Source organism: Sphaeroforma arctica (assembly GCF_001186125.1).
Source record: "Sphaeroforma arctica JP610 unplaced genomic scaffold supercont1.254, whole genome shotgun sequence".
In the NCBI taxonomy this organism is placed as follows: Eukaryota; class Ichthyosporea; order Ichthyophonida; genus Sphaeroforma; species Sphaeroforma arctica.
The window spans coordinates 7,149-20,577 of NW_014040304.1; the positions used below are offsets into that span (position 1 = coordinate 7,149).

General features: G+C 42.8%; 1 protein-coding gene across 1 annotated transcript in view; it reads right to left on the reverse strand.

Moving 5' to 3' along the window:
* SARC_04486 (hypothetical protein) overlaps nt 1-8,460 on the reverse strand; it is a 10,876-nt gene extending 2,416 nt beyond the window's left edge. The window contains exons 1-17 of the mRNA XM_014301676.1: nt 8,391-8,460; nt 7,845-7,977; nt 7,403-7,541; nt 7,014-7,143; nt 6,641-6,801; nt 5,997-6,161; nt 5,483-5,599; nt 4,561-4,741; nt 4,280-4,393; nt 3,500-3,677; nt 3,111-3,271; nt 2,563-2,678; nt 1,931-2,057; nt 1,597-1,670; nt 1,112-1,269; nt 562-808; nt 307-399 (exon numbers count right to left, since the gene is read on the reverse strand). Coding sequence (XP_014157151.1) covers nt 307-399; nt 562-808; nt 1,112-1,269; nt 1,597-1,670; nt 1,931-2,057; nt 2,563-2,678; nt 3,111-3,271; nt 3,500-3,677; nt 4,280-4,393; nt 4,561-4,741; nt 5,483-5,599; nt 5,997-6,161; nt 6,641-6,801; nt 7,014-7,143; nt 7,403-7,541; nt 7,845-7,930 — 2,247 coding nt within the window. The 5' untranslated portion in view covers nt 7,931-7,977; nt 8,391-8,460. The remainder of the gene's footprint in view (nt 1-306; nt 400-561; nt 809-1,111; nt 1,270-1,596; nt 1,671-1,930; nt 2,058-2,562; nt 2,679-3,110; nt 3,272-3,499; nt 3,678-4,279; nt 4,394-4,560; nt 4,742-5,482; nt 5,600-5,996; nt 6,162-6,640; nt 6,802-7,013; nt 7,144-7,402; nt 7,542-7,844; nt 7,978-8,390) is intronic.
* Between the last annotated feature and the right edge of the window lie 4,969 nt (nt 8,461-13,429).

Genomic DNA, 13,429 nt, shown 5'->3' on the forward strand with positions numbered 1-13,429 from the left:
ACCTAANACCTAACNCAACTACACACTAAACCACACACACTACANACTANATATATATATATTATATATATATTATATATATATATATATATATATGTATGTATATATATATGCATACATACATACATACATACATATATGCATACATACACACATACATACATATATATATATATATATACATGCATTCATACACACACACACACACACAAACATACAAACATACATACATACATACAAACATACATACATACATATATATATATACATACATAAGTTAATACGGATAGCGACACACACGCACACCTTCTCGGCTTCAAAACATTCCAGCAACCAGTGTAAGCTGACCACATTTCTCGTTGTAAAGTGTTTAATCACTGATCGAGTCTTCAGCGTATTCTGTGTAAAGGGTATTTCGTTCAAAATGTGTGGCCTGGAGTGAGTGCGAATGCTTACAAGGCCGCTCTGTCTTGTACTCAACAAAGCAATCGACTGTACTGGGGATAGTTTATCGTTCTGTAGAGAAACCAAGTACCCTACGCAAATGGACAAAACAAATACCTTTCCGATAATAATATAATTCGCATCCGTAGCTGTAGGTTTAGATCTGCCGCCCAACTTAGCAATCACCTTTTCTAAATCGGGTTTCCGTTTCCCGGGCTCGTCAATGTCGGAGGCAATGTGAATCACCAAACCTTGGAATGTGTCACTTTCCACTTTGACATCTGATGTGTCAGTTATTTTCCCCGTGCCCGCCCATTTTATCTCTTGTCGTCTGGTTTTTTTGACCTTTTGTGGAGTTATTTTCCTGCCAATGGCGATATGAGGTTTGAGGCGATTAGGCCGAATGGTTGCAATGTGGTACAAAGTGTCCGATACGGCAGAATCATGCTGTTGCAGTCCCAGACGCTGGATTCCAACATAATCTATCATGGACCCTTACAGTGCCACGAGTACATGATCAAAAGATAGCCAGCGAGAGCCAGTTGCTTACGAGCATGTCATAGAAGTACCTGTGTGAATAATCCATTAAGTCCCGCCCTGCCCCCCCCCCCATATGAGAAAATCACCAGCCCGCAGGTGTGGTTGCAACAGCCACTTTCAGACTTACCGTTGCGACTGCAGAGCCGTCAAGTTCATGCCGTCTTGTACTCGTTTGGCCAATGAGACATCTGTTTCGATCGTCTGATAGTCCTTGTCCGTCCGCAATTCCTTCAATCGAGGAAACAGCAGAGTGTGCGATGTAGCGTAGTTGTTGGTCGGTACCAGCTGCGACAGTGCACGACAGGATATAATAAAGGTTGTTGTTCATACGAATTTAAAGAAGGGAAAAGCAAAACAACACACTGCCCATTTCCAAGCTTGAACCTTGTGCTTGATTTCGGACATATGTTTAAGTATCACGCAATCACTCGGAAGCAGTACCCAATCCCGATTTAGCAGCTGTTTAAGTAGCTTTTGAGTAGCAACCTTGTACCGGGCTTACCAAAATGAGCTATATAATTTTCTCATTCTAAACTCAACGAAAAAGTTCAAAGCTCAAACGCATTGAAAGAATAAAGAGTGCATAACAGCCAATGCCCGGCACGCCATTACCTGAGCGCCTTTCAGACTGAGAACTATGCTCGCTTCTATTGGGTTGATGTAGATGTCTGGTAGCATTTCATTAGCTGTGGCGGTAAGCGGTTCACAAGACAATTGGGAATACACATATGAGTTCGTATCCGACGTGTACGCCTAACCACGCATACCTTGTAGATTTACCATCAGATCGTTCAATCAGAATATCGATAGACAAATGCAAGAGATGCCCATTCGCTAGTGTGTTACATGTATGGCTACAAAACACCACATCCCAAGGTAGAATAATTCGGGTGACGGGCACTAAGCTTTATTGAAACACCGAACTGCAGATATTAAGCACATGTACCTTGTGAAGCATTCGCCTGCGGGATTCGTAGAAATGGCGGAGGATTCGAATGATCGTACTTGTGCATGTGGTCCCGGTGCTTCTCCATGAGCCGACGAAGCTCCACTACTTTCATAGTACCACCAGTCTGTTTTCATGTGAGGAAAATCAAGTAACATGTGATAAGAACAAATATTAGTCAAAATGGTGTAGAAAAAAAAATGGATAGAGCGATTTTTTGTCACTCATTACAATAAGCGAGACTTTCGTTGAGCGGAACCGTATACTTGAAGGTATCCAGACACGGACGAATAAGCACGACTCGGGTGTGGTTGTTGGCACCAGTACGAAGATAGGGAATGGAGCGTATATAATCATTCTCGAGGCAGATGGTATACATACAGAAGAAGCGGTTTAAGATACTGGGATGATTCTTGGTAATATGCGTTGACTATGAGTCATGCACAGAAATAAAACACTTTGGCCACTATGAGGTTAGATGCAAGCGATAGTACGGGCTTTACTAAGAGGTCAATGATCTTAGGTGTTATACTTTCTCTCCGGAAACTTAGAAGGATGTTCACGCTACCGCAAGGCGCAAATGTCGGAAAACACTTAGCCTATCGCACTTGAGCTTCGCGACTAATACTTACTTTGCAGAACGACTCGAACACAGGATCTCCATCTGATGTCTCTTCCTTGGTAGATAGCACTCCCATGAGAAAGTGCGTGACCACCCCACGGTTCAGAGAGCCGCCCGAGAAGAAGCCTAGATCAAAGTAAAGATTTCGAAACAGCTTAACTTTGCCATACAAATCGAAATGCAATGGCTTAGCACTCGAGGGCAGAAATTGAACGATAGTTTTGTTTGGTAATATATTGGATGAACTTCTGTTGAAAGGAGATACGCGCAGTGGATGTCGCGATGAGTTGGTGCTGTGTGGCTCACTAGCATCAACCATTGCCAGAGATGCGCATTCATACAATCTAGCATGACATATCACCGACCCAGAACTTTATATAATATGTGAGTGATAGTATTTGCGATGATATACTTAATTGCAAAAATAAATAAATAAATATAGCATGGTCCATCTCTTGCAGCGAGGACTTGATATGTGACAGAGACAGATGTGGTTTAGACATTGGCATCGAAAGTAAACCCGTGGAAACGGAGGGCTTGCCATGCACACACACATACCGCCTATCACCACCACGTCCACGGGATCTGCCACCTCATCGAGATGTTCGGGTTTGACTTTGATCCAATAGTTCGCGTCACGCTTAGCTGGAACATATGGTGCATCCACGTGCTTGAGCATGATTCCTTCTTCCCGATTCGATATGGCAGCATTGTAGTATCTGTCATAGATGAAGTTGGTGAGGGCAGGTAAGATGGGGAAGGTCTATTGGTCATTTAACCTGAACATCTAAACCCATTGAATTGCAAACTAGGAACTACTGGGCAGGCAGTAAACAAGAGCACATGGACAGAAAGTACCCCAATTAGTTTAATACTTAGTAAACCATACGAATGAATGACGGGAACATGCGATACTGGTACCGATTTGTGTTGTGACCTTAACTTACTTGCAAAAGTCGTCGTATGTTCTCAATGTATGCACATCACTGACTTGCATATACCCTGGAACTTCCTTAATAGTCTCCTTCAGCATCTTCTGTCTTCTATGCAGCGGCAGGGTGATGAGTGATCGCCCGTCAAGATACAGAAGGTCGAACACAACATAGATGGGATGGATGTCTGGGGCTGCATATCAAAGTAACAACAGGACAAGCGATTGCGATTAGAACTATGTTATGAGAGTTGATTCAATGCACAAAATCACAATCACAGCAAATCACGCGATCGCGATTATACTACTGCTATGAAAAGTGCTTCGATGTCGGAGCTCTCACTCATTTTACCCTGAAAGTGGTGTGTATCGGAGAACCCTGAGCTATGCAGGTGTATACTTTCCTGGAATGGGACTTGTAGACTGTGCATGGATAGCAAGCAAGAGAGGAACACAAGATGGAACTGACGTTTGAAATACAGGAGAGTGACGAAAAGAAGAACCACAGTTTTACCTCGCTAGTGTTTTGTACAAAGTGATCAAATTGTCATGAATACACGAATGACGGATAGCTATTATCAACCCATAATACAAGCAGTTCAACTCCTTCCTGGTACACGCTGTTGGCATCTTTGTGTATTATCCTCCCCCACACTCTTCACACATGCTTACTTCTGCATACATGCTCTCGAAGTACAAAATACATTCCTAACTACGCAAGAAAATAAGCTTTACCCTTCAGCAATGGACTTTGAAAGCCATATACCCTCACAACCACACCACACACATGACATACTTTCTTCCTTGTACATTTTCTTGACATCAGTGTCACCCTCTGCTCGGGGTGTAATGCACTGCAGCTCAGCATTCCACTTACACAGCTCGGTGTCGATGATACAATCTGTCTTCACTGTAGTACATAACAGTGGGAGTCAAGTATTAATCGACATTTACAGGCTAAACCTCATTGCAGCAGTGCAAAACCTTGTGCGCCTGCTACAAAAAGTATTAAAAGATGCACTTCTGGTACGTGGTACAGCAACACAGCAGAAGTCCGATTCAACCTATTTGACGTACCATTCTCCCAACAGGGCCCGAGTTTGGCCACAAAGGATTTCGTATACAGATTGTCAAATTCGTTGAACTTGCGACTCAGAATTTTCATGTGCGGAGTTCCGTCGAATCCCTTCTTGAGATGGATGATGAAGCGATCACCGTCGTACTTGATCTCGCTACGCATTTCTTGACCCTTCTCAAACTAAAATAAAATATATAGGGATGGAAAGCAGTTGAGAGAGCGGTTGGCGTATTACACAGGCGCTTATACACCGGCGTATCTGGTTACGAATGCTGCCGTAGTGCGTATCCGCATTTATTCACCCTTACCATACTAATATATAACATAGGGATAAGATGAGATGAAAGAGCGGCTGTGCAATAGATAACGCGAGTGAAAGTGCGGATGTGCAATAGATAACGCGAGTGAAAGAGCGGTTGTGTATGAGGCCTACACATAGAAATCGGCATGTTTCTTTACGAATACTGCCATAGTGCGTATCCGCATTTTTCGACTCTTCTCAAACTAAACCATCAATTAAAAACAGACGAGAGAGCGATTGTGTGAGCGACTTACGCTTCAATAAATCTGCATGAACTCTATACGAATACTTGCAGGTGCGCGTATATTAGCAAGGGAAAAAAATAAGAAACCATCCCGAAGCTAGCAGTATCACTATGTTGGGAACGATTTTGCAGCCAGCCATAGTAAAGCAGTTATCAATTGATCGAGTGTGCGACGTTAGCCACAAACTTGTCGCTTCAAATATGAATTTGCAACGGCTACAAAGTGTGGCACAAATACGTAACTTTATAGGATCTTGCATCCTACAAAAATGTAACAGCTACATGATGTGGCATGATACGTGAACAAGTGATCAAAGAACAGCTCGGTACGTAAAAAAGGACACTGGTAGATGTCTTGTTTTCGTGAATGACGTACCAGGGCTTTAATTTCATGCAAGTTGGACTTCTCAGATAGCATCGGCACAAAGGCCTTACCCAGCCGTATATCCAATACGTTCGGCAGCACATTCGGGTCTCTGCACTCGTATACCATCTGCAAATGGCCCGTGATTAAAACACCGAGTCGTACCCAAAATTAGCACAGGATTGATTTGTTTTGAAACATAAAATACTGGTTTTATGTTGAATAACAAATATAACCTTATAGGCGCTCAGTGTAGAAACATGCATAGTCGGCAATATAAATACATTGCTCTTAAACCGCACAATCGACGCGGATTTCCTGATGTACGTAGACATTCGCTTTAATATAGGACGTACGGGGTTAAACAGGATTGGCGGATTCCAAATCGCACACAGAGCCGGAAATGTATTAACAATGTCACTGCGTGACTAAAGATAACTTAATATATGCTCACCCATAAAACATTGAGAAAGTGATATAGGAATGAAGCTGTATCGGGATGGACGTAGGTCACATTGCAACATACCTCCTGGAAACTGGAATTAGTATGCATGAATTCTGCAGCTCTACTATGGTAGGCATCCAGGATCACCTTTTTGCCGATCCCTATCTTTAGGCCGTCCCCTAGGATGAGTTTGGCAAAGTATTTGTTCTCACGGGCAGACATACAACGCAACACCTTACTGAATACCTGGAAATTAAATGACGCATATGAGTGACTAGAAGCAACCATCGGCAGTCCAGTGATATAACTATAGGAATACGAAACCGTCGCTTCGGAACCGTTAGAATGGTTTCGGGGTTACATGGAACGCTTCTTCGGGAATTCCAATATATACGTCGCAGATAGGTGATCTATCGCAACTCGGCCGCGTTGTAAATGCCAACCACCGTCGCAAATTCGCTCGCTTGGTAGGAATTATCAATGAATACTCTTTGGGGCAAACACGAGAGCAGCAGTACGAGTCAATACACTATAGAGTCTAATTTGAGCAGATATTCAATTTTTTTGGGCTTTGAGTCATGTATCGGCCGGTGCATGCATGTCTGGTGGCATGGTGTCAGATGATCGCTGAAGTCGGAGAGTATGTGCTATCATTACCCTGTGAATAAAGTATCATAAAAGAGCCGTACTGTGCGTAAGTAGGATATACATCGAGATAACTTTACCTCCTTCCGCAACCGCTTCTTCTCAATATTCTCGGCTTCATGCGCATGCTCCAGTGTGGTTAGCATATCAAGCACTTCCGCAATAGTAAGTCTGTTCTCGGTGCGAGTGTTAGGAACGGCCTTTTGTTTCAGCACGATCTCCAGCAAACTTGAATAGTCCCCTGCACACGCCAACGTACACGGAGATTCAGTTTTATATTTATAACCCCTTGTTAATATGCCAAACTAAGAGAAGCATGGACAATCAGCTACAACCGAATGCTCACAATGCTCACCACAGCGTATAACGCACGTCTGTGCTTGACGAACAGCGTGCACGTTAATATAAACGAATTAAGCTATCGATCGGTTCCCGGTGTATGTACAGCAATACCGGTATCATTCTTCGCCGTGGACTCAAACTTTTTGAGAGATTCGCAGTCGTAAGATGATAGCTGGTATGTATCGGCGTACACAACAGCCAGGGCCTTCTCCTTGAGTCCAAACCTCAAGCGAGTCGTATCCTGGGGTTAATTGGCAGAAAACAGCAGAAGTTTAGAACCCCAGTTTATCCGACTCCTCCTAAATTTGTCATTGAAACAAGCGGCAAGTCAATGGATTCGATATACTCTCTCGTCTTCAAGACAGACATGAGAGAGAATTTAACTGTGCATTCGATCGAACGGGTTAAAGACTACAACAGTTCGTCCGACTATTTCCTACTCAGAATTATTGAACAATAAACGCCGCCACCATTTTCATCTCAAGTCGAAGGCGACATACTGATTGTGGCGTGAGTATCCGAAGCAGTGGAAACAGATTGTCATCCGTCCTGCGCCATTCATCGATATATTCCTTTACGCGAGAGTACGATTTGGCCTGCTTTGATGCAACCAACTTCTTGGACGCCTCAATCCAATCGCTGCAAGAATCATTCAGATAATGTAGAAATACGACATAAAAACTTCAATACGGCTGTGCCTTCGTCTTCACACCAACACACAATTGCACAGGACTTATGCAATAGAACATCGTTCTTAATTAAAGTAGCTCCATATTCTATACGGAAATCATACAATAAATATGTCACCAAGTCAATCAGAGTACGCTCCCAGACAACCACACACATCTTACACATTTCATGTATATGTAGACACAATAGCGAACAAGCTTCTCCTCTAACGTGTACTACTACTGCTATCATACTTGATTGTTTACTACACACCATAGCTCGTAGAACTTCCGTGTCTTAGCACAGGGGCCCATAGGGATGGTCTTGACATCCACCACGTCATCGTCTACCTCCCACATTATGCATTAAGTTTGGATGTCCTCGGGAGTCTCGGGAATCAGAAGAGCTTTTCAAATTGTACGAGAACAAACAAAGTATATTTCAAATGAGTAACAATCACCACACACAAATATATAATCCGAAAAAGTTTATTATGTTGAGGACTAACTGAAATGAGTGTTGGCGATGCCGGGCTTGAATCTGATATTGAGACCGAACAAGAGTAAAGAGATCTTGATTTAACACACCGGGAACATCAACTGATGCATGGTTTTAAGGTAAGAAAGACGCATCGATTTAAGAGATCTTCTTGATTCAACACACCGAGAACATCAACTGATGCATGGTTTTAAGGCAAGAGAAAGACGAATCGATTTAAGAGATCTTCTTGATTCAACACACCGAGAACATCAACTGATGCATGGTTTTAAGGCAAGAGAAAGACGCATCGATTTAAGAGATCTTCTTGATTCAACACACCGAGAACATCAACTGATGCATGGTTTAAAATGGGAGCGATAGATGTAAGTGGGACGCTTTTGCGTCAGGATGAAGTCACTGACGAGCGTCGTTTATCAAAGGTTTCTACTAGTAGTCCCCAACCCCGGGCCCTACGCAATAATTTTTGACATAGCCTTCTCTACGATTTGGCTTTACAAAAATACTTTTTGTGGGATTAGGGATTTAGGGATTAGGGTTTAGTGGTTTAGGGTTTTAGGGTTTAGGGTTGATCTCCAAGCCGTTATTTTTATGTATATAAAAAGGGTTACAATGGATTGAGGTATCTCTTGCCAGTGACAATCGGAATGGCGCGAGGCGGACGGTGCCTTTACGTACTGTCCGGTGAACACCCAACCTATGGTATGGGCTGTGAGGCTGTACCGGATAAGAGCTCGTGGAGCTTGATCAGCGATAGCCTTTAGAATGGAGGCGACGGCAAGCCATTTGTGATTTTGAAGTCAGTTAGTTTTTGGGCGACTCTGTTATGGTCTTTACAGCGGGATGCTTTCAGTAAATGTAATTTACTTCTGATGTCCATCTCCCAATGATCATTGCCTCGAATTCGGGTATGTCTGCTTCAAAGAATGCGGCGAGGCCGCCGATTCTGAAGGTGTAGAATATCACGGGCACTGAAATTCTGGTTAGCGAGGCCAGCGGCTTTGAGTAACTGGCGAAATTAGCACGTGAATTTTGATTTGAGCATGGTTCGGACTCGAGTGAAAACAGATGGGCGGCGTCTGGTTCATTGGACGTGCGGATCAGTCAATTGATCAGCTTGCGGTATGTGCAGATTTTTGCCATGATCTCTGGAAGTTTTGGTATTACATTGGCGGTCGATTGATCCAGGCTAGTCATTGACATCGGCAGATGGATTCCGGCATACTGGTCGAAGATCTGCACACCTTTCCCTCGGTGTATAAGTTGGCGTGGACGGTGAGCTCTCCGGAGCGCATGATGACCCAGACACCGAACAATATAGCTGTGTAGAGTCGGACTGTCTGTATGCCGTGTTTGTTGCGGAAATATACGGAAGTAATGTTTTTCAAAACAATAGTTGGCGTCAGGGAACGTCACTTCCTGATGAAGCTACATTGCCATCAGCCACTCGGCGAAGGCGGATTGTCGTTTTTCGTTCTTGCGGTAGGGATAATATTATTTATCCCAAAAGAGATAAGTTACAATGTATGTACATATGGTATGGCTCTCATAGCCGTTGCAGTGGTTCGGGAAAGATCGATGGAAAGAAGTGGTTGACCTCCTAAGTAGCGTACCCACCTTTGTGATACGGATCGGGTCTGCGCCGTATAGGGCGTGCGGATATGAGATATATACACGTCGATGGACGAGAGTTGGAGGCATCTGACGTTCAACCAGCTTGTGAGCATAATTTACGAGAGTGTGTGGTCAGGAAATTTTCCTGCGAAGATGTTCTGGCAGAAAGTCCATAAACCGCCGCTGAACAATGTGTGCTGTTGCGGTTGTCGACGGGCGCGTAGCGTTTGCGAGCGTTTTGCAAGTGCGATCGAATAGAGTTTGTACGAGGATTTCCGGGCGAAGGATTTGGGGTCTATGCAGGTCGGATTAAAATGGCAGGGTCCACCCAGTGATATACTAATTGTAAGATAGAAAACTGTGATTCATACGTGAGTGAGTGAGGGGCAGCTTTGTTTTATAGTGTTAATGTAATACGTTATGACGTGAAAGAAGTGTGTGTTTGTATTGAAGTGTTAACAAATTTGAAAGTGTATTTGAGTTTGGGTGTAGATTGGGTTGCAACGTTATCGCTGTGGGCATATCGGCGATAGTGTTGGATATACCCGGGAGGTGTCATAGCTGTCTATTTTAGAAGGTTATGGAGGTTTGTGCAGATTATTTTGCAATCGTATGTAATCTCTATTTTGGTGAGGAACCGGAGGAGATCTAACATAGTTGAGATATTGGAGGATCGTGACTTGATATCTGCAGCTACAGTTTGATTGTCGCAGAAGATTTTAACATAGTGTCTGCGAATACTGTCGCTTAAGGTAGCGAGCATTCAATCAACCAACATTAGCTCTAGGGCACATATGTAATACGGTTTTGATGGTTCTGTGTGACGCGACTGGGTGAAAGAATTGAGTTCCGCACCGTGTTTAGCGGTTGCCAGTCTATGTAAAACCAGAGCCCGTCTGGGCTGTAGCCTCTCCCACCCAATGTGCTGGAAGCATTGGTAGCAATAATGCGCTAACTGGGTAGTGGTATACGCATACGGGTAGTCCCTGACCAGTGTTTTAATATACGGTGGAGTGAGTCACAGTCGCCGGAGATCGCTTGTGGGATGCGTACAAACTTATGCTAAGGTCATTCTTTGCCCCCTGGTAAAGCCACATGAGGTGCTGAACGTATGTGCGAGCTTGTGGCAGGATAGCTGTGAGTAAAATCACATAACCGGCCAGTTGGGATATCTCGCGGTATGTTACTGAAGTGCATTTCGAAAAGTTCAGCAGTGATTTGGTGTATTTCGCACATTTCTCTGCTGATATGCTGACAGTTCGCAGCATTAAGTCGAAAAGAGCCCCGATCCAGACTGCGTGTGAAGCACCGCTATAAATTTCGCTGCAGAAATTTCGATGTCGAAAGTAGCGAAGGTTGCTATGATAACTGAAATCTCTGCGTTGTATAGTGCCTTAAGATGGAGGAAAGCGAAATCATCAACCCAGCGCGCGAAGAGCAAACGTAATTCGCGTAGGGTCTAGTCAAGGGCTGTGGCGAGCTTCTCGTATAAGGCCAGTGAACTCGCTAAGTCAATTGATAGGCATGTAATAAGCCGGGCCTCCACATTAGACTCTATCTTATAAACGTACTCTTAAGCAGTACGTAAATTATAAACGTACTCTTAATAGTACGAGGAACTTAAGTTTCCTAAATATACTCTTAATAGCACGAGGAACTTAAGTTTCCTAAAATGGGTTTTAATGGTTTTATTAATTAATACCTTTTCCATTTTACATATCAGATATTTGGACGAGGCCATCAAAAGAACTCAGTAAAATACCAAACCTAAAGAGTTGGTCTAGTTCTATTAATAGTACTTTATTTACTTTCCAACTTTATTTATATCTGAATACTTCGGTAGCGAGATGGCTCAACCGAATATAGGTTTCTAGGGACTATTGACGCTACCTAGTTGATCCTCCGATCAGCCAACCAGATTTACCAGTCCGATGAAGGCTATGTCGGTAATTCTTGATAAGTGGCATGTTATTGGTTAAGACAATAACTAAGGACATCAAGAGTATTTTTATTTTTTTATTTATTTTTTCTAAAGATAGGATTTTATGAGTCTCTCGGATTTGCCCCAATGCAACATACTATAGTTTCTAATAGAGCGACAATGAAACACTAAAAATAAAATCCCTTCGGCGGAAACAGTACTGAGAGGATTATATATAGACAATGTCTCAGCCTCACAATCCCTCAGAGTATTGCTGTTTTCACAAAGCATACCTAACTTTACTAAATGTCTTATTTCGTGTATTTACTTTGATATATTCACGATACTTAGAATTAGAATTTACCTACGCGTTTAATTATTCTAAGGCGTTAATATCGCATTGAGAGACCGAATCTTACACATTTTAAAGTTAGCAAAGGTATTAATTACATAGACTACTTAAGCGTAAAGGTAGATTAACTACCACAAAAAATCTTGTCCAAGCTAGTCCTTAAGAGACAAGCTAGTAGTCATAAGTTAAGATTATGACCAAGAAAGACAATACTCCTACTAAGAAGCGTAAAGCTGAAAAGAAGAAGATGGAGAGAGAAGCCGCTAACGCTGCCGCAGCTACTGCTGCCGCAGAAGCAACCGCTGCTGCTGCTGATGCGTTTAACCGCACTGTAGCCGAAGTACTTGCCTCTGACAATGATAGTCAAAAGGACAATGCTTCAGATAAGGATGTAGCCACTCCGATTAAGGAAACTACTCCCACTGACAGAGCCCGAGGGCCAACTATTGCCTCAACTTCAAAGCTTGCATTTAGAAAACAAAGAAGTGAGACAAGGGACACGTCTCAAGACGCCCCAACCCATTCTTCTGACGAAACTCAGAAAGGAAAGTCCCCAATTATAAGGGAGTCCCCAATTATAGGGGACAAGGACAAATCTCAGAAGGAACCTATTATGGAACCAGAAGAGGAGACAAGCTCAAGTGGCAAACCCGAATCTACATCCGAAACTATTAAGCCAACGCGCATAAGTAAGTTAATTACTGGAAACGCTGATCTTAAGAATCAGTTAGCTACCATTATGAAAGACTTGACTGTCGTTAAAATCTCCCTGGCAGATGATAGGAATATCACTACCCAAGCTGTGATAGTTAAGATGTCACAGAAGTACGACATTATAGTCGGAATGAGCGATTTACTCACTCTAGGTATAACCGTAACGGGTCTACCAAATAATATAGATCCATAAAAGGATCAATCAGACGATAACTGTCTGAATCCATATAAGGGTTTTACCCCCGTCAGACACAGTCAAGGTATTAATACCTGACTTTGCGAATAAAATCATGGATCTGATTCTAGTTAATAAAAAGATAAAGATCACAGATTGGGCAAAATTCCGCTTTAACGACGGATATGCCAGCCTTGACTTAACCAAAATAGACTTTACACAGTTAAAGTGTCCCTCAAGGAACTATGTATCCTGGAGACACGAGGCTGTGGTAAAAGAACAAGTTGAGAAATGGCTAGCAGATGGAGTGATAGAAATCAACTATCAACAGACGCCAGTTAACTTGGCGCTGCTAGCCGTAGACCAACATAACTCTGACGGATCGTTTAAGAAAGTCAGAGTATGTTTAGATATGAGTCCAATAAATAAATTATTGCCGACTCATAGCTTTCACTTACCTCGTATTAACGAGCTACTGCGAAGGATGGAAGGTGCTACAGTATTTACAACTATAGACCTTACACAAGGATACCATCAAATACAGGCATATGAACTACATCGTAAATACTTTAGCTTTACGTGGA